The sequence below is a fragment of the Crocodylus porosus genome, unplaced genomic scaffold (genome assembly GCF_001723895.1).
Source record: "Crocodylus porosus isolate Cpor-Errol unplaced genomic scaffold, CroPor_comp1, whole genome shotgun sequence".
Taxonomy (NCBI): Eukaryota; Metazoa; Chordata; order Crocodylia; family Crocodylidae; genus Crocodylus; species Crocodylus porosus.
The window spans coordinates 122,906,736-122,927,692 of NW_017728886.1; the positions used below are offsets into that span (position 1 = coordinate 122,906,736).

Consider the following 20,957-nt stretch of genomic DNA (forward strand, 5'->3'; position numbering starts at 1 on the left):
ATTGTCCCCTTTGTAGACCTGCAGTGGTACTGGAGTCAGTGGTCACAGCAAACAAAGGGGGAGGAATTTGCTATGAGTCTCAGTTTTTACAAAGAGAAACATTTAACTTTTTCCACATCAAGTGTTTTACAGTACTTTTAAACAACCACTGGGGCCAATTTTCCAGATAATTCAGGCAAAAATCACTGTACTTTTAAGGAATGCTGAGTGCAGCCCAGTAGGACACAATGTGCTCCTCCATTTACACTGATGGAAATAAGTGCATTCTGGACACTCTCTAGTAAAGCACTTAATTCTTCCATAGGTAGATTGCAGGTTTGAAGTTCTTTGGGTGATATAGGGACAAGATGGCCAACAACCACTGCCCAATAGGTAAGAGCTCTGGCGGGGAAATGCAGCTGTGGAGTTATTCAGTGTAAAACCCCAATATTTTGCAAACAAATTGCATGAGTAGATAAACAATATATTGGTATTTTTCACTGACATTTTTCAGAGAAAAAAAATTCTTAAGCAAAAAAAGTCTATAATGACCTGACGAGGTTCTACGTGCAACTTTGGTTATCCTGGGACACAGCATCCTATGCAGCCATCAGAAGCAGCAACTTTAAACAAAGCCTGCTTTCATGGGGAAAAGGTGACCCCAGGGGTGGAGTCATTTCTAATTCTCCCCTTCCAGATCCTCAGAAAATATATAATTTGTAGATCATGCCACTTTACCACTCTGTGAAATGGCAAACTCTTCTGATCTGGGGGTGAGGGAGAATGGGCTCCAAGTTCATAAGAGGATCCTTATGATGATTTTCGAATAGTATTCCTCTCTTGTGGGTTTCTTTTCCCCATGGAAGAGGAGTATTGATGCCTTAAAGGCTATGTGGAGCTATCATGTAGTGATGTGTGGAACCCTGCCATAGAACATCCACTATGAAAGAAATGGCTGTGGCAACTGGTAGCAGTTAGTGAAACAAAGAGACAGATTCAGAAACTAGTCATTTAAAAGGAAAAATTCATCCATCTTGTCCCTACTGAACACTCCCAGCCCCCAGATTATTATTTTAAAAAAGCAACTCTCAGAACCAGATAAAAACCAAACCAAATCTTAGATAGTGAAATTTTAGAGGAATTTAGAACCCTAAGTCCAAGAATCCAGTCCTCAAAACCCTGCCTAAGTAGGGTGACCACCCATCCCCAATTGGGTGGGATAGTCCCAAAATGTAAACACCAAGTCCTGGTCCCAGATGGAATGACTCCAGGACAGCATTTGTCCCAGGTTCCTCTCAGCACAGTTCCCATGTCACTCCCTCTCCCTTCTCTCCCCTTCCCCCAACCTCTAGGGCTCTGTCCCCCTGGTTACACGTGTCATTCAGAGACATCACAAAGTCTGAGGTCCTGCCCCCAACATGCTCCAAAAGCATGAACCCACCTTCAGAATGCCCTCCCCTCAAGGGAAAGTGGTGCTTGCCCCTGCTCCTACCATATGCACATGTGCAGGGCTGGGGAGGGAGGGCAGCCAGCTGTCCTCAAGCCTCCTCACTCCTCCAGCTGTCCCCATTGGTGCCCTATGTCACCACCTCACCACGCTCACTTCTTGTTGTAGAGCTCCTACAGGCAGTGCCAGTGGTATAATACTGTCCCTTCCCCCCATTTCTTTTGTAAATGGCATGCGTCCTGCTGTTGCACTTTGAAAAGATGGTTACCCTATGCCTATGTGTTCAGGCACCTGAGAGTCCATAAGCATCTCAGTTTTCACCAGCAGAGCTCCTCAGATACCTAATGTTCTCCTACTGTGCATGTGCAGAGTTACCACTATCCTGGCTGAGCTGAGCATCTTGGTTACTAAGCTTCACAAACTTGTCATCCCAGTGTTCATGTCCTGAGAGTCTGAAACATGCTCTGAGCATATCTAACACATGTAGACAGTCCTCAGTTTACTGCAAATCACAGCAACTTTCTCTCAGACATGGGGGGAGTTGAGGGCCTGGCCACCTTATATAAATGACCAGCTATTTAGAGCACTACTCCAGGACATAGGAGATTTGGATTACACGCCTCCTGTACCTGAGACAGCTCAAGCTTATACCTTCCACCTCCCTGCTCTCAGAAGAGTGCCCTGACCACCAGGTTGGCCTGGGCTGGGGTATTCTCCATAGTCAGAAATGCAAGTCTTATGGACCTAAGAGGAAAGCAAGCAAGAGGGAGCCCAAGGAGCAGCTCAAGCAGTGGGGAATCTTGAGTTCTGGTCTCTGCTCCCAAAACTCATTAAAGAGTCATTAGAAAAAATGCATGAGCAGCACCTGGGAGAGGCTGGCAGGAAACGGCCTTCATTACTGGGCTAGAGATAGGCTCCCACCTGTTTGCTGCATCTCTCATCCCACAAACCTACCCTTCTTGGTTGTAAAGTTTTAACCAGATGGTGGCAAAATGCTCCTATGCCAGCCTGGCTTGGCCACACTAGAGGTTAGATGCTCATGCAGGCACTGAATTTGGGTCTACAAGGAAATGGTGGAAGTTGTAACAACTAGGCTATTACACTTATGTGTATACTGCACACCCCTGAAAAAGTCACGTGCCATGTTTTGGAATGGCAGAGTGAAGAAAAAAATAGATTTTTCCAGTCTTGCCTGCCATGCCCCCAGCTCAGCCAAGGCTGAACCCTCCAGTGGCATGGAGCAGAGGTACAGCCTAATACTCAGCATCACTTCCCCTTCGTCTCCCACTGTTGTTCAGCCAACCATCTACTGCCAATTTGACAGCTGCTGTTAGAGGGTTAAACCAATAGCTGGCAGTCCTGGAGCACGGGAATAGGAGTGATGCTGAGGATGGGAGTCTGCCCCTGCTCCATGAGGTTGGAGGCTTCAGTTCTGGCTGGCCTCCTGCCCTTCAGTGTTCCCCTGCCTCATCCTAATATGAAAATCAGTTTTAGATGGATGATTTTGGGGAAAGGGTAGGTGAATAAATATGGCATCTAAAAAGGTGAGGTCTCTTTCAGCTGTTTTAAAATAAAAAAGAGGGACAAAGGTATAGCAAAGGTGCCTTTATCAAGAGAGGGCTCTAGGCTGTGAATTCCAGTCTCACACAAATGTCTAATTCAGGTTTGGGGATATAGGTGCATAAGCTCTACTGAAAGATGGTATTTTAGACACAGCCCTTTTCTTCAGCATTTCCTACTGGCTGTCTCAGGCTTCTGAGTGTTACGAATAGTATCTCTTGATGCCTAACTCTCCAATCACTGCATAGGAAACTCAGGTACACAACTTGGGTTTGACTCCTAGAATTACATGCTGAGTGTTGACATTCCTAAGTCTCTGTAGAATGGAGCCCTTGCTCATATATACTACCTTTAGCTCAAAACACACACAAAAAAGTATAAAAAATATTGTCCCTGTATTATAGTTGGAAAATCTGAGAGACAGAGAAGCAAAATGCCAGATTTTTAAAGGCATTTGAGCACTTAAAGATACAGATAGGTGCATCTATCTCCATTTTTAGGTATCTAAATACTTTTAAAAACCTGGCTGAAAATGACTTATGCCATAACCACACAGCAAATGAGTGTAGAACTGGGAAAACAGCTCAACTCTCCTGACATTTCACAGCAGTGCCCAGTGCCATACCTAGACTCCTGGCAGTCCTGTGCAAACTTTTAGTATCGGGTCCCCTCTTTGCCAGAGATAATGATTTTTTTGACGCAAAAATCTTTATCACATCTTTGGTTTCAATGTCTTTAAACAGTTTGCTCTCTATTGATAACACTGCCAGCCCTGTATATGCACAATATTAAAACTTTCTTTTGCAACTGTAATTTTTTTTTCATTTTTGGGCCCCCTTTTTGTCCAGGCCCTGTGCAGCTGCCCGGTTCGCTCATGCCTGTGCCCGGGTCTGCTGGTGTCCCACATACTGAAGCAGGCTGCTGTGCGCAAGCTCCCAACAACAGTAAGGTGCCAAAACTCTTTCAAGGCACTTAAACCATAATTCTGAACTACTTTATTTGTGACATGTTAGCAAGTTCGTTTCTCAACTGTCGGAAATGGAATAACATTTTTTTTAATAGTGATAAGGTCTTGACATTTGTTTGAGATTCTTTTTTAAAATTATTTGCCAATGTTAACAATTACATTTTTATTTTTTTTTATATAATAATGGAACTTTAGATTTGATTAAGATTTCTTTCTGGGACTCAAACAAATATCAAAACTGGCTGCAAGATAGTTTGGAATATCTTATACCAGATTCCAGTGCTGCTAAAATCACAGATAACAGCACTTTTTAGCAAAATGAGCAATGATCTTGTTATGCTCAAAAATGAGCCAATAACTAAAACGTTTTTCTATAGCTACATTTAATGTTGCATTCCACTAAAAATATCTTCTTCCCCTTTTGACCTTTCCCCTTGCCAAGCTCCACAAAACAGGTGATATTTTCCTTACTACAGCAAGATGGCAATGCAAATCTTAGGCCCCTCTATAAGGTACACTGATTATGCAATTACCTGGTTAATTGTACAATTAATTTAGACTGGCTACACATGCAAATTAACTATGGTGCTTTAAAAATATCCAATCAGCTATAAAGTTATTGCTGGAAACTGTGTAATAACTTTATAGCTGTCTTGCGCCCCCATGGGTGGGAATCCTATCAACTGATCAGAGCTCCCAGCTGTGGGGACCCATGTGCACTCTGAAGCCTGGGAGCTTTGAGGTGATGCTGGCTCCCAACCATGGGAGCATATATCCTGGGAGTCCAATCAGCTGACAGGGCTCCTAGCCCCAGAGTGCCCCACACATTCCTGTTCTGGGAGACCGCAGCTGCTGTTATCTTTCAACTGTGGAGGTATACCCCATGGCTCAGAGACTACAGCTGGGAGACCCACATATCCCCACAGCTAGGAGACCAGCTGCTGCACAATCCTAGCCATGGGGGTACCCCATGCACCCCTGTGGCTGGGAGACCAGCTGCTGCAATCTCCCAGCTGTGGGGGTGAGCGGTTAAAGCTGAGAGATTGTAGCAGCTCATCTCCCAGCCATGAGGATCTCCCAGCTGCGGCAGTATGTGGGTCTGCCAGCTATGGTCTCCCAACCATGAGGGTATATGGTGCACCCCTGGAACTAGAAGATTGCAGCAGCTGTGGTCTCCCAGCAACAAGGATGTGTGGAGCACCCCCATGCCTGAGAGCCCCGTCAGCTGAGGAGCCTCCTAGCAATGGGAACTTGCTTCTTGCCAGTGCAGGTGGAGCCTGGGATCAATGGGATGTTGAGATCTGATTTGCAATCCCACAATCACACCTTCTGCCATGCACACATGGCATAACCAGAGTTGCGACTGTGTGGATTCTGATTAGATCCCATTACACATTTACCTGCATATATAGAGGGGCCCTTAAGGACAAAGCTTGCCTCTGTTGAGAGTACACTCCACAGAAGTTCACATCTGAAGCATCTGACCCTGCTCATTCTTTGCTGAAGGTAGGGCACCTTCAGATGGGTCACTGGTTTGAAGCACTTTGGTTATTTTTGTAATCTCTTTACTCTCTATCCAGTCCATTAACACAAGAACAGGGCATCTTTGGACCCTTTACACACACACACACACACACACACACACACACACTCCACATTATTATATTGCAGTGTGTGTGTGTGTGTGTGTGTGTGTGTGTGTGTGCGTGTGTGCATGTAGACATTTTAAAAATGTTTCATTTGTAAAATACAATGCAATTTACATACACATTAGTGGTAAAAATTCCGTAGATCAAGTCCAATTCTGGCAAGAAGAAAGTACTTTGTAGCTCATTGTAGTAAAATGGAATTTCTCCAGGGCGCGAGCAGTTCAGACGAGCTTTCATAAAAGTGGTCCAAGTATCCTCCAGCAAAAATCTGCCACCAATATCATTCTTGCAGACCCGAGCAGCCCGAGAGAACACAGTTTTCCCACAGTCATGCTCCACTGCATTCTCTCGAAAGAAGAAGTAGGTGAAGTTCCCAATGTCATAGGATGAGACAAAATTTGGCTCTGAAAACAGTTGGAGAAAAAAAGGAAATAGATATCACAGACAGTTGATACATAGGCTTGTCCTTACATAGAAGCTAGGTTTTCACCAAATATAGAAGCAAGACAAAGCATATGTTTTTAAATCCAAACATTATTGTTATTTTTCTGTGCTGAAATAAAGGAAATGACAATGATGCTGATGTAGACATAACCTACAGTTCTGCATTTCTGGACATCCCAGGGAGAGTACAGAAAAGGTAGTTACTGAACACATGATTGCAAAAACCTAACAATTTCTAATCATAGTTTGGTGTAATAAACCAGATCTTGACAAGCATGTGAGTCTATTTAACCCTAGTCAGAAAGGGTTTGATCTTGTACTCATTGACAACAGTGGTAAAATTCCCACTGATTTCAGTGTAGCAGTTAAGCATGTACTCGTTTCCTTGGATGACAAAGAAGGAACTGTTGAATTGAGACTAACTCCATTAAAACTTGCAATAATTTTGGACTATTTTTGTTGTTGTCTTCTTTTCTTTTTTAAAAAAAAACCAAATATGGATGCAACCGACTTAACTTGGCAACAAAAGTGAAAACATGATAGAGAAATCAGACAATACAAAAAAGTAATCTAAGAAATCAGAAACTAAGGAATAAACTACTGCAAGAAAAAGTGAAGTCAGAAATTACGGACAGCAGAAATAATGGGCATATAGCACATTTCCTGTAGGGTTTACTAAGGTTGAATAGTATCCAGGTTGTCGAAGGAAGCTGATAATTTGCTGAGTTTTTTAAAAGAAAAGCCAAATTAGATGTATGGTCTCTAGAGAAAAAAAGGCTAATTGTAAAATGCTGATGTTCCTAGAGTGGGAATGGGGTAAGAGTTCTTGCTTTCAATTCCAATATTCATTCTAAAAGTCTTTATCTGAATGTTGTCTATGATGCACAACACCCAAAGAACTTTATTAAGTAGATCTGGGTGAATGTTTTTCAGCAGAACATGCTTGTACTAGAAGATGCTGACCAGACACAATTCCATTGACAGTTTTGTCTGAAACCACCTGACAGCACATTAGACTCCCACACTCCCTGCCCCTCTGCCAATCCTCCTGGTAGCCTGCTGGACTGCCTTGCTCCTAGGTTCCTCCAGTTCCCCATAGCTTGCCTGGAAGGCTACCAGGCTCTGATGCAGCCTGTTTCCCTAGGTGAACAGTCCCTGGCACCTGCCTACCTAGTGAGGGAGAGGCAGGCCACACAGCTCCCAGCTAGCTTGTTTGACTTCCCGACTAGCCCGTTTGCCTGATGGTGGGCTGCCAGGCTCCTTAAGCCGGATGTCCACTTTCTTACAGCCCAGGTAGTCTGTCAAGCCTGACCACAATGCACTTCTACATCATAGAAGCCAGCTGGCTGTCCAGATCCCAGGACTATTCAGTTCTGCCGATGAGCAGAACTACCAACTGACCAGCTTCCCAACTGGTTGTCTACCTGTTAGACTTCCAGGTTCGGTGGCCACCAACTCCCCAAGTCTGGAGACTACTATGTTCCTTGGATGACTGGTTTTTCCTAGGCAGCCAACTCTCTGGCCAGGCAACTGTTACCTACCCAGGCATCCAGGCAACGTGGCTGTTTGACTGGTTAGTGGAAGATTGGGTAGTTTGAAGCCCTGCATCCCATTTGGTGAACAGACACGGAGCCAGGCAGACCAAGGAGCTTTGAGGAACATGTTTTGTGTTGGCAAGAATTTCAGTCCTCCAAAATTCTGAACTTTTGTCCTGATTTGGGATCATCGTTAAAAAATATTTTTCCCCCATGGGATAGAAATATCATTTTCCAGGCAGCTTTACTGACAAATGCCTCCCACATATCCTTCTCACTTGATCCTTCCTTCTATCTCTTGTCCAATATTAATTCTTCTTCTCTCTCAACTTCCTATGATAACTATCTCCTTGTTTGGTTCTAAAGTTCTTGTACTGAACATAGGTCCAGATGTCTAAGTGTATGTAGGATCCTAAGAGTAATTGGATTCCATCCTGCTCAACTCCCTGAAATATGTTAATGCACCCACATTTAACACACCATTATCTTAGCCTCAAGACTAAGTCACAAAAAGCAGTAAAAGAGGAGGAGGACCCAGCCACCTCTTGCATTAACTGTGCATTGGTGACTTGAGCCAGGCAGAATAAGATCACGGTTCAGCTGACTGGATTAAGCCCATAATATCCAAGACTTTGGACGTGCTTACACATCCCTGATGGCGACGCTGCTACTGTGCCATGCTTTAGTGCTTCCTAAAGGTAGTGCACCATGCTTTAGCAACTGCCTGTACTGTTTTATGCATGAGGTAGGCAGTTAGTTTTCGCTGTTACTTTGATGTACTGGCAAACAGGGGAGTGCACCACTACAGTGAAGTAGTTGTCAGTCACGTGTAGATTCACATGATCACTACATTGCCATAACATGTTGTATAGTGACATAGAGTGATGTGTAGATGCACCCTTTGAGTTCTAAAATCTGAGACTAAAGAAGTGAAACAAGAACAATGTGGAAATAGAAGTAAAGCTGGCATCATGTACAACACAAGACAAAGAGGTAGGTATTAGTAATGATAATGATTACTCTATTAGAGCCCTATGGGTGTGTCTCTATATTCATTAATGCACAGTAGTTTCTGTGCATTTAATTTAGTACTCACTTAATGAAGTACTAACTAAACACAAAGTAACTTGCGCTACTGTGCAGTAGCACTGGTGCATGAGTTTTTAGTGATGCTTATTGTGCAGCAGCCTAATACTACTGCACAGTAGCAAATTAACATGGTTTTTGCCCAGCACGCTACTGCACAGCTTTATTAGGCTTCTGCACATTAAGTGTCTCATGTAGATGCACCCTGTATATTCAGACCACTTATATATAAAATTCACATTACAATCAACAGATCTGCATTCCAAGGAAAGCAAGATGGGAACTTAACTTGTGTTTTCCCAGCACTTACACTTCTCCATGCCACTGTTACAAAATAATAATTATTTTCTATTTCCAAGAGCACACCTAATATGCTTTTCACTGTGCAAACACAAAAAAAAATTCAGTGTCAATGGCTTAAAAGGCTTAACACTTTACTGTTAGAGTTCATATCTGTAGAAATTACACTGAAGTATTTATGAACACTCATTCTTTATAGATAGAAATATAATACATATATATTCTTAACATTATAAGTGGAGGGAAATGAAATGAGTATTTAAAAACTCAAACTTCCTTCAGCTGCTTTTTCTGTAAAAATGTGAAAGACGAAGATAAAGATACAGATGTTATCTGACAAACATTTAAACACCCCTTTCTGGGGGATGACTTGGATGGTCTACTCTAAAGCTGAAATCAGAAATTGATGTTAAAACCTTTACAACATACATATCCCACATATTAGACAGGTTAATCAGTTTGAGTAGATGTTACATATATATACAAATATGTGAGTTTACTTATATATTGTTTTTCTTATTTATAAACATGTTGTCTTTCATCCACTCCTAGAAGGGATCATAATTTCCAGTTCTATGGGACAAATGTCACACTACTCCTTCACTAAAAGTGATCTTAAAGTGCATTTAGGAATGTCAGGCTAATAGGGATAAAAACACTGCTTCTCATTGCCTGACTTCAATTTATATCTGTAACATATCTATTCACTGCTTCTGTTAAACTGTAATGGGTATAAAAGATAACCTTGGACCTCCATTACCATATAATGGATGAGGTTACTTCCCCACCCCATTATCATTACAAAATGTTCTAATACTCAGGAGAGGGACTACTGCCTGGAATGAAAAAAGATTCAGCAATCTGGATGAAACTTAGGCTATTTGTGTACAGTAGAAAGGTTTAGTTCTATTTAAGTCAATATCCACTAATGGCGCGTAGAAAGGAACAAACCTCATGAGACAGGATGAAAAAGAAGGACTTTCAAACTGTGTTTGACTTTTTACAGTCTAAAAGCCCACTTGTTCTTTTAACCTGCTCAGCAGTATCAAGACTGATCTATAACACTTTTTTCTTACTTACTGCACAAATCCTAACCATGTAGACTCCTTCATTTTTTCCCCATAAAATATATTTGTGGGAAAATTAACCACTAAGTCCCTGGTCTGGACTGGACCAGCTGAGACTTCTAGCTGCCCAGTGACTTCAACAGAAATCTATGTGAACAGACAAAGACCTGAATGCAGGATCAGGGACACATAAAACTGTATTAAAAGTGCTGGAAGTATAAGTGGTGGACAGCTGCTTAGCAGGTCATAACTGTTAGGAGTTAAAAAGTCCCATAAGAAGGAGCATAACTGTTTTCATTCTCCAGCGACAAACCCATGTAATTTTTTTTTTTCTGGGCAGCATTTTTTAACGTTATATATAATGCATGAAGTATATGAACATACACATTTATACATTTATATATGCATACAGACATGCATGTACATATATATGTATTTGTGTATATGAATATAAATTAATGCGAGGGGGCAGGGAAAATAAATGAAAACACCTGTGTGCATATGCTTTGCTGATTATGAATTGATAAAAATGTGACCTGCTGCTGAAATTTGTAAAAGCTGTTCCTATTTGCATGACATGTATTCCTGCTCTCACCCCTCAAGGGATCCATGGATATGGAGGGATTATCCTGTCAGACTTTATTTCAATTGATTTTTTGGAAGAAAATGGATTGAGTAGCTTTGGAGTTTCAGGGAGAAAAAAAATGGGATATTCTTGTCCAGGAAAAAATGAGTTCATAGGTTCCCTGTTATTGCAGAGAACTCAAATCTATCAGTGTAGAGGCCATCCAGCCAAACTTCGTAATGTGAGAGATGAAGTCGCTCTTTTATTGCTATATTTGCAGATAGTTCTACAAGGACAAATATATATCTTTCAATTTTGAAGGTGATTAGTCACATTATTTGGGTACAAGATGTGTGTTAAGCAAGCACAGAGTTGCTGTGGTATAATCTAAGAATACTGATTTGTGATAACTATAAATTCTGAGAGTGATCTGAGAGTGATGTGACCAGTGAGGAAAAATTACTATATAGCTGTAGGAGACTTAGGAGACTTTCCTGTGAGAATACTATGTATAGCATAAAAGGAAAAGAAGCAGAAAGGCAATACAGTAACTTTAGGTAAACAGCCTGCCACTGAACTCCTGGGGGCAACTAGAGGTAACAATAAAACTGTTTGCAGTGAAAATCCTACTCTGAGGCTCCAGACCAGAAAGGATGCAGCTATTTTGCCAATGCTGGGTACCTAGAGATCAAAAGGGATGGCATGGCAAAATCCTATTACACTTTACATGCTTAAATGGCACTTACGATGCATTCAGAGTGAAGCACCTAGGAAGTTTCAGATTGTAGTTTATCCTGCAACCATACCAGTTGGAGGTGTCCCTCCATACGAGTAGGAAAGTCCTCCTTTGTTTTAGGTCAAAAACTAATTGCTAGGGTACTCATCATAGATTCATAGATTGTTAGGGCCTGGAACGGACCTTGAAGATCGTTGGGTCCAGGCCCCCTGTACTTGGGCAGGAAAAGACAGCTGGGGCCAAGTCACCACAGTGAGGTGACTGTCCAGTCTCCTTTTAAAGATTTCCAGGATAGGTGACTGCACCACCACTGGCAGGAGTTTATTCCACCATCTGGATACCCTGACTGTGAAGGAGCTTTTCCTGGAATTGAGCCTGAAGTGGCCTTCCAGGAGTTTGTATCCATTGTTCCTAGTCTTCCCCATGGGTGCTCTGGTGAACAGCTGTTCATTGAATTCTTGATGTACTCCCCTGATGTAGCGGTAGGCTGCTACCAATTCCCCTCTCAGCCTGCTCTTCTGTAGGCTGAAGAGGCCCAAGTCCCTCAGCCTCTCATATGGCTTTTCCTGCAAGTCCCTGATCATATGGATGGCTCTTCTCTGGACACTCTGAAGTTTTTCCACATCCTTGTTGAAGTGCAGCACCCAGAACTGGATGCAGTACTCCAACGTCTCACCAGTGCATAGTACAGCGGGAGTATCACTTCCTTAGTTTTGCACGAGATGCAACGGTTAACGCATGCCAGCATGTTGTTTGCCCTGCTGGCCACAGCATCACACTGCTGGCTCATATTCATGCAATGGTCAATCCCTACCCACAGGTCCCTTTTGGCCATGGTGCAAGTCAAATTGTTGGCAAGGGAACAGGTTCTAGACTCCCTTAACCAAAAGACAGTTGAACATACATCTCCCACAGAGAGCTAACCACCAGGCCACAGGTTAGGAATTACACAAGCCTCTCTCCAACCCTCCTCTTGAAGCCTCTTTGTAGCTGTAAGGAAATCCCTTCCTCCAAAGATAAATCCATGGTACTTACTATATGATTTGTTGAAGCTGACTTGAACACACAGTTCCCTCTTGACAAGGTCAGAGTTTCATCCTATTTCTTTCATCTGCCCATACACACTTTCTCATTCAGAATAGTTTTTTATTTGTAGTGGTGCTCACAGCTACAGGTATCACATGCTTTACCATGGTATGAAGAGCTAGACACTTGCAGTTGGAAAAAGAAATCAGCCCCTTGTGATCTATTTGTTCAACATCCTAGAGCAGTGTGTTCAACCTTTTGGCCCTATAGGCCAAGCAGGTGGCATAGGCTTGTCTGTGGACCAGATTGGGCTCTGGGGCCTGGCACCACCCCTTTTTTACCCCACACATTGGGACTGGGCCCTGGGGACCTGGCACCACCCCCTTTCCCTGGGACTGGGTCCCAGGGCCTGGTACCATCCCTGCCCTGCATCCTGGAATTGGGTGCCAGATCCAGGGTGTTCAGAGGTTTAACAGCAGAGGAACAGTACCACCACTCTCTTGCTGCCAAATTTCCAGAACTGTGGGATGTCCTGCAGGCCAGACAACACAGCACTGTGGGCCAGGTCTGGTCTGTGAGCTGGAGCTTGAGCACTGTCTTAGAGCTTTTACATGACTTCATGGTGTACACAAAATTCATTGTGCAATGATTCTCTATTTGCAGCCTTGACAACATCCATCAGATCTTCAAATATGAACTAAGCATGATGACTAAGCACTGAGAAGTGTTTCAAAGGACTTGCACCAAAGGGGAACCATTTCTCCATTTTTGTATACCTTTAATGCATATGAATTAAATGCACTTTGATGAATAGTTAAAAATGTCTTCAAATTCTCATTTATGGTGGGACGGATAAAATTGTCCTGTAGCCTGTTCTTCAAAATGGCTCTCCAACTTGAAAGCTCTCTACCTTTTCCATGACTTCAGATACATCTGTGGCCTGAGATGCATCATGCATTTTGATTGCCATGAGAAAAGCAGTCATATAGCTGCACACAGTACAAAAAGCATTCAGGAAGAGACAGATCTTTATCACTTGTCAGCTCATATTCTTAGTCAGTAATGAAGCCCCATATCGGTGCATGGATAGTTCTTAACCTTCTAAAATAAAATGCACTTTCACAGCTCTCCAGCATTTCAACAGTCTCTTGATACCTAAAAGAGAACGTTCCTGCAATTCTGTCAGCTCCTTGGCCAAGTTTGAAAACTCATTTTAATCCTTGATTGTCACGGCCCCCACATCATACTTAATTTGCTTACATCCCTGCTTGGCTGTGTTCTATAGCACCTTTACATTACAGTCTGCTTGCTGCTAGTTGGGTGACAAAGTATGGGATCATGTTTCTTGCTATTAACTGATACAATGTCAGCTGCAAAAGACAGTAACGGCTAGACATGTAAACAGGATTAGATATCTAAGTGCAATTCTATTCCACCTGGCACCAGTCCCTGAAAAAGAATTAATACAATGGGGCTGAGTCCTCCTGCTCCTAACTGTTTTTTTGTGACTCAGTTTTAAGGTTCAGATGATGATATATAATAAAAGTAGATACATTAATGAAATTTCAGGACTTACACAAGGTAGAACAGAATCATACTTGGGTACCTGAGTCCATTTAGACACCCAATAAGTAGAACAGAATTTGGCCATAATTTTTCCATCTTCAAGTCAGTGTCATTCAAAATTGCACATATTTTATTGTTTATAATTATTGTGTGCTTCTTTGAAATTTGTAAAAAAAATTTTGTTGATGATGAATGGTTGTCATGGTGAATAGGTTGACCAAGACCATTCTGCACAACATCTGATACAAAGCTAGCTGAAATTAATAGGAACCCTCCCATTTACTTCGATGCACTTTGGAGCAGGCCTGTATTTGAACTGGAATGATGTCCTGCCATGGCACGATTGTACAAACATTCTGACAATCTTGGGTTAATTGATATATGAATATTCTAATTCAGAACAACAAGACCAACAAACAAACTGAGGTTGCAATCCCAAGAAAGACTTATGCAGATTACAGGTAAATATGTTTAAAATTACAGTACCAAAAAACCTCTGTTCATTGGTTACTTAATCCCTGAGATAGGTATATTGCCTCAATTCACCAAAATGCTGCTGTTTGCATTTTCAAGCATTCCTACCTATCCAGTTACTATTGGGCTATTATATATCTTCCTTATGTGGCAGGCTTGTTGGCTAATGCCCTGTGAGCCAGGCTCAGAGAAGCTTGATTCTGATTGGTGGGCCGTTCCCACCAACTAGGTAACACTTGGGGAGGGGCTGGCCCGCCCCTACCCAGGGTGAGGTGAAGAGTCTGGACCTGGTTGTAGACCAGCTCCACCTCACCCTGATTGGTTCCTTTACAATCTGGGGGCGGAGCCTCCGGAGGGGATAAAAGAACAGCGTGCCCAACACGCAGGTAGATGCGTCGAGGGACAGAGAAGAGAGCGGAGCTAAGAAGAGGCGGGGGAAGAGCAGCCCAGCAAGTGGATGCTGGTGCCCTGAAGAGCCCCTGAAGACACCTCTTGCCAGACAGGAGCTGCAGACAGCTTGAGCCCCAATTGGTGCACAGTGCAGCGCATGGAGTGAGACCCTGGGAGCTGTGTGAGTAGCTCAGGTCTCCAGTCACCCAGTGTACTCAATGGTACATGGAGCTCAGACCCTGGGAGCTACATGAGGCAGCTCAGGTCTGCAACCCCTGGCATGAGGCCGGGAACCCAGAGCCTGCAGCATGGCATGGCATGTTCTGGTAGGGCGTGCAGACACCTCATGTTTTGTAGGTGGCGCCTTATATTTTGTTGTTTCTAATGGGAGTTGTTGCTTAACTGTTGTATATATATTTACCTGGAGTTGTAAAGAAAATATTAAAATATGGAAATTCTCTGTGCTGGACAATGGAGTCAAGCAGTTAAATACCAGTAATTAAACTAGCACATATGAGAATACTCTTGCTGTTTGGAAGACCCAGAACCTGTGATTAGGACGAGGACCTCTTTTTTTCGTTCTGTAATATATTTTCTAAAATAGAGACTAAGGCAAACCTGTCCTTTTGACCAAGAAAGTCACTTCATTGGAAAGCCAAACTCAGGGCTAAGCAGTATTTAATCAAAGTATCAAGAGTACAGAAAGATGCCTAATAACAGGACCAGTAAAGATATCCACGCCACCTGAGAAGGAAAGGTCTAGGTGACCTCTGGACCACAATGGTTGACTCTTCCCAGTTTCCAGTGTGGCACTTCACTGCATAATATGGTTTCTTGCTCATTGATACTTACATGATAAAAGAATAATGTCTTTTGGGCTAGGGACAGAAGTTACACATAAACTAGTTCAAGTGAGCTGAAACTGGTTTAAACCTTTAACATAACAGAAGTTCAGTGCATGTAAACTGCATTCAAAAGGGCCAAAACCAATTTAAGATAAACCTGGCTGGATGTTGCTTCTCGGCCTGTAAAGGCTAAGATCATGTGTCGTTCAGACTTAACTGATTTAGGTTAAATGGGTTTATGGAACTTCTGTCCCAGATCCCTTCCCATTTCAAGTTAAATTGCAGTCCTCCAGCACCCCAGAATGCTTTTCAGCCCTGGGCTGTGCTGTCTGCTCTAGCAGAGCAGGGCTGGTCCCTCTCTCAGCTATCACAGAGCTAAGGCACTAAAGCCTCTGCTCCCTGCCAGCACTCATCAGCCCAGTGGGATGGAGGGCAGGGGAAAGAACCCCCCAGAAAGACCCCTCTAGCACCCATCTGTACAAGACAAGGGGAAGGAAAGCTCCAGCAGTAGGGGGGTTGCCCCCCAGTCAGGCCAGAAGGGCTAGCATCAGTTCAGCCCTGCCCCCTTCCCAGGCCCCAGCTGCCGGTGTGGGGGGGGGTGCAGAATGGGGGAACACAGCAACCCAGCCCCCACCCCCACAGCCAGGATCTGCCCAGTGCAGGGGGAAAGCCCCCACTGGGAGCTTTTTGCTCCCCTGCAGCCCAGTGAGTCAGGCAAGGATCAGCTCAGCCCCATCTCACGGAGGGAGCAGGACTGAGCTGATCCTAGCCTAATGAGCTGGACTGCAGGGAAGCAAAAATACCCCAGTACAGTCTTTCCCCCACCCCAGGCAGAACACATCTAGGGAGGCTAGTGCCAGGCCATGTGTGTGTGTTTGCCCTCCACCTCTCCCCTCACAGGTGTGGTGCTAGCGAAGGGATGGGGCTGAGCCAAGTGGAGCACTGCTAGCTAGCTTGCAGGGAGTGAAAAGTCACTGGTGGGGGATTTTCCTGCACCAGGCAGACACCTTCTGGGGCACTAGGGTCTGGTGTTGTGTTCTCCCTCCCCCGCTCTCAGAGATGGGGGCTGGGAAGAGATTTTCTGCTGGCTCCCCCGTCCCTGCAGCTGACATCAGGGTGGGGGCAGGGGGAGTGATGGCATGTGCCCAGCAGCCAATCAGGCCTGGGCTGTCACTGTGTTGCATTAAGCAGCCTTAGGCAGTTGGCCACAAGGGGTGGTATAATTGAGCTCCCCCAGGCTCCTGGCCTTGGCCAGTGCAGGCTTCTGCACATCTCGGCCAGCCAAATACTGATCATCAGTTCAGTTTGTTACTGGTTCAAGCTCCACAGCTTAGAAAAACCTGCAAAGATTGAATCAATTCCACCTTGGGGTTTTTGAACCTCTAATTAGCCTAGGAAGTGTTTTGCCTTTAAAGGAAAATCATGGGAATGCAAAAAACAGGGTCTGAAAAAATTGCTAATGTATTTTCTCAAATTTGTGACTTGATGGTGTCATGTCTGGAAATCACATTTGGGGCATTCTGTCTCATGTTTCAGGGAGAAAAAAATTGTTAATAGCAACAGTTTGTGATCTTTACTTTGTTATTAATAATTTTTAGAATTGTGCAATTAGTTGACCTAATGACTTCTGCAATACAGTGCTTAATCTATACTTTTAACAAGATAAAAACAATTTGTACAGTAGTTGTTCATAGGAAATAAAAAAAGTTTTGCTTACACAGGATAAATTCACTAAGGCCTAAAGCAAGCATAAGGCCTTATACCAGAATTTTTCACCCAATAGCTAATCTGCTACAAATGCTACTCATTTTTAGAACTTCAAAAGAACACAACTTGAATGAAACTAGCCTTTAAAGCTTTTACATTGCTTTGTAGAAGGAAGGAAAGAAGGAAGAAATATCTATTTGCATTGAATTATGTAAAAGGAGAGAAATTTTAGTTTTTGTGAAATTACCAAGAATGGATAGGAGATATTTTTGGTATAACAAACACAGCTCTAGTTACACTTTATCTCCAGAGAAATTACCATTTCCTTTAACGGTAAAATCTGGAACTCTTTGGCAAGGGGGCATTTTTTTTAAACAAACACTGCACTGCATATTTATTGTTTTGTCAGTAAAATATCTTTCATTATGGCATGCTAGGGAAAAATAGTAAAAGAAACTAGTACACCAAGGTGTGATTTGATACCACAAAAGTAACATATTTTTGCAAACTGGTAAACTAAGATAAAATAGAACTCATGATGCCTTGTGGGAGTTTGGTCAGGTTTCTGGTAGGAGCATGGCTATTCACAACCCATAGTTTTTAGCACAATCTACACTGCAGTTCACTAATGGAAGAACTGTATTTAGGTTGTACCATATGCCCCTTAGCATTTGGGCACACAGAAATGATGAGCAGATTTGCGCATGTGACCTACTGTTAAGCTGTGAAACTCTGTTTCTTAGAAAACATTCAAAACATTCAATCTCCAGTATCCTTCAATCTACCAACAGAGAACCACCCCCAGCATGATCTTTAATCTTGCCCCTGTCCCCAGATACTTTTAAGAAATATACTGTGTGCCTTGCATACAGCTGTAAGCAGAATGATGTGTGTATACCTTAAAGGTATACACACGTGTGAAAAACCATTCTTACAGATGTGAACAAAGACTAAATGTCTCACACATTCAGATTTAAAGTCAAGGGAGAAACCACCACAATCTCATTTGTCACTTGTGGAAATTTTGAAAATGAAAGCAATAAATCAGGATTCATTTTCATGATTTAATATGAATAAGATAGTTTAATATGATGTAATATATGTATATTCTATGCCTATCGTGACTATTACTTGAACCTACCACATCTTTACACTTGAGAAACTCACTCTGATTTTGGAGAAGATAGCATATGCAGAAGAGCTTCATATTTAGATGCAAAGAACAGTAGCTATTCAGTAATTAAATCTGTAATTGGGTTGCCACTTTAAGCCCGATTTCCTCGATCTATATTTTTCAGATATATATATGCCCCTCTTTATTGTAAGAGCTAAACACTTTACAATGTTTTAAATGCAGTTATGCTTATAATACTTATGTGAGGTATGGAAATGCTATTAGATGGAAACAAAGCACACAGGGACCAAAGTCACAAGAAAAGGGTATAAAGGAACAGGGAATCTAACCCAGATTTCCCTGAGATCCAAGCTAGCATTTTCACCGTTGAACCATCCTTCTCCTGTGTTGTGTACCTTCCATCCCTAACATGTACAATCTTACTGGCTTTAAAATAAAATGTTATATAAAGAAAATCTACCTCAGTCTGAAACTATCAAATCTGAAAACAAAGGATATGGAGTAACTAAAATATGGTATAAGAAAACAGTAATTTTTCACAAGGGCTCAGAATTTCTTGTTTCATCTATATAGTATTACCAAGAAAAATAAATGCATAACTACCTACCTGCATACAAAGTAGAGATTTTGTGCACAAATCAACAAATGCTGGAGATAATCTAATTTCAGTTATGAACGTCTGCATTTTGAATATCATAATATATAATCTATTCTGGTAAGAGGAGTTTAGCACATCAAATGGGCTGATTTTTCAGAAGTGCTAAGCAATCTTATCTCTTTTTTAAAATTATTAATGGGAGATGAAAGTGTTCATAACCTTTACAAATCAGATCCCAAATTACTTCTGGATACCCAGGACAATTTTTCTAAAACATTTGTGCTTAAAATTTGGGTCCTAAATTCATAATTGCAAAGTTGCTCACAGGGTGGTCTGAATATAAAAAATTGCTTACCATATCGCAGCTCTTATTAAAGTCAACAAGAGCTGCCGAATGTTCAATGTCAATACAAAAATCTGAGCCCGCTTATTTAGATTCATGACACTTGTCAGGTCGTGGCTGCAGTTACTGAGATGGAGCCCTACTCCAGTTCACCTATTTCCACAGGAGGAGGATTTTTTTCCTTTCTAAGGATCTTTAAGTTGTACATTAGTTCCCATCCTGCAAATCTCCAATTAAGGGGGCAAAATGGTTTAATGAATGGGACAGGGGTGGGCAATTATTTCCAGTGGATGGCCACTTAACAGGTTTTGGTGAGCTCTCAAGGGTGGCATACATAAAATCTTTCAGAGGATACCATTTTAACAAGTTTTGGATAAAAAACAAATCATATACTGTGGGGTGGGGGTACACGTGTGTGGGGGGGTTGCCTGCATGCTAGGTCCCAGGAGCTGGCCAGGGATGCAGGGGGGAGTGGGGCAAGGGACACATGCAACAGAGCTCTCCTGGGTAGGTTGTAATTGCAGGTGTGCTTCCTGCCCCCCCCCCAACTGCCCCCATGGTGCTCTGCATGGAGGCCTCACTTCGCCCACTCCTGCCTAGGGTAATGCACTGTACTCCCACCCACAACTGCCAGATAGCACTACCCCAGCTCTGTCCCCCTGGGGCTGCTCCTGGTTCAGCTGCAGCCACCTCGGTACTGCTTGGCTCCCCCAACCTCTAGCAGCTCATCCTGCCTCTGCTGCACCACTCCAAGCAGCAGATAATATGGGGAAGCCATGGGGACGTGTGCCAGGCAGCAGATGCCTAGCCAGGCTGGGGGAAGCTGCAGCCAGGTGGCTGCTGCCCTAGCTCATGGGACATCTCAGGAGCAGCCAGGTGGCTGCTGCCCTAGCTCATGGGACATCTCAGGAGCATCTCTGCTGGGAATCTGTACATGTTGGCTGGGACTGTGTAGCGGGCAGTGCTTTCTGGCAGGTGTGGGACAGATGTGAGTGGGAGTGTGGGGTAGGCTGTCCTGGGCCAGAGCGGGTTGGGCTTGGCGCCACGCAAAGCACCACGGGGGCAGCTGTGCCAGATCCAATCAATTGGTGAGCTCTATTTTGCTCACCCCTGGAATAGGGTATCAGCCTGGGGATCCAGAGTCTTAGATTACTTACCAGTTGGGTATCCTTATATAAAGTCCCTTGACTTAATTTCTGTTGCCCAATCTGTCTGGTTATGTTGGGAGCTCTTCAGCACAAAGATTGGGATAAGATGGTGCTTGGAAATACACAAAGTAGTGATTTAAAGGAAATGTACTCCCTTGGGATTCAGTACCTGCCTTGTTTAATTTATAAATAAATGATTAGGAAATTGAAAAATATGATGCTTCCTCTGCCCTGTGGAATGGTCTGCCACTGTCTGACACAGAGACTATGATATCCCCCACACTTCAAACAGCTGCTACAACACTGCAGAACAAGAAGGCAAAGGTTTACTGATACAATGAAGGACTCCTTCCTCATCTCAATGCTGGATGAGACACCACCTAATTTCTG

General features: G+C 43.0%; 1 protein-coding gene across 1 annotated transcript in view; it reads right to left on the minus strand.

The window, feature by feature from the left end:
• SEMA5A (semaphorin 5A) overlaps positions 1 to 20,957 on the minus strand; it is a 429,765-nt gene that overhangs the window by 220,794 nt on the left and 188,014 nt on the right. Inside the window, exon 7 of the mRNA XM_019541437.1 lies at positions 5,721 to 6,006. Coding sequence (XP_019396982.1) covers positions 5,721 to 6,006 — 286 coding nt within the window. The remainder of the gene's footprint in view (positions 1 to 5,720; positions 6,007 to 20,957) is intronic.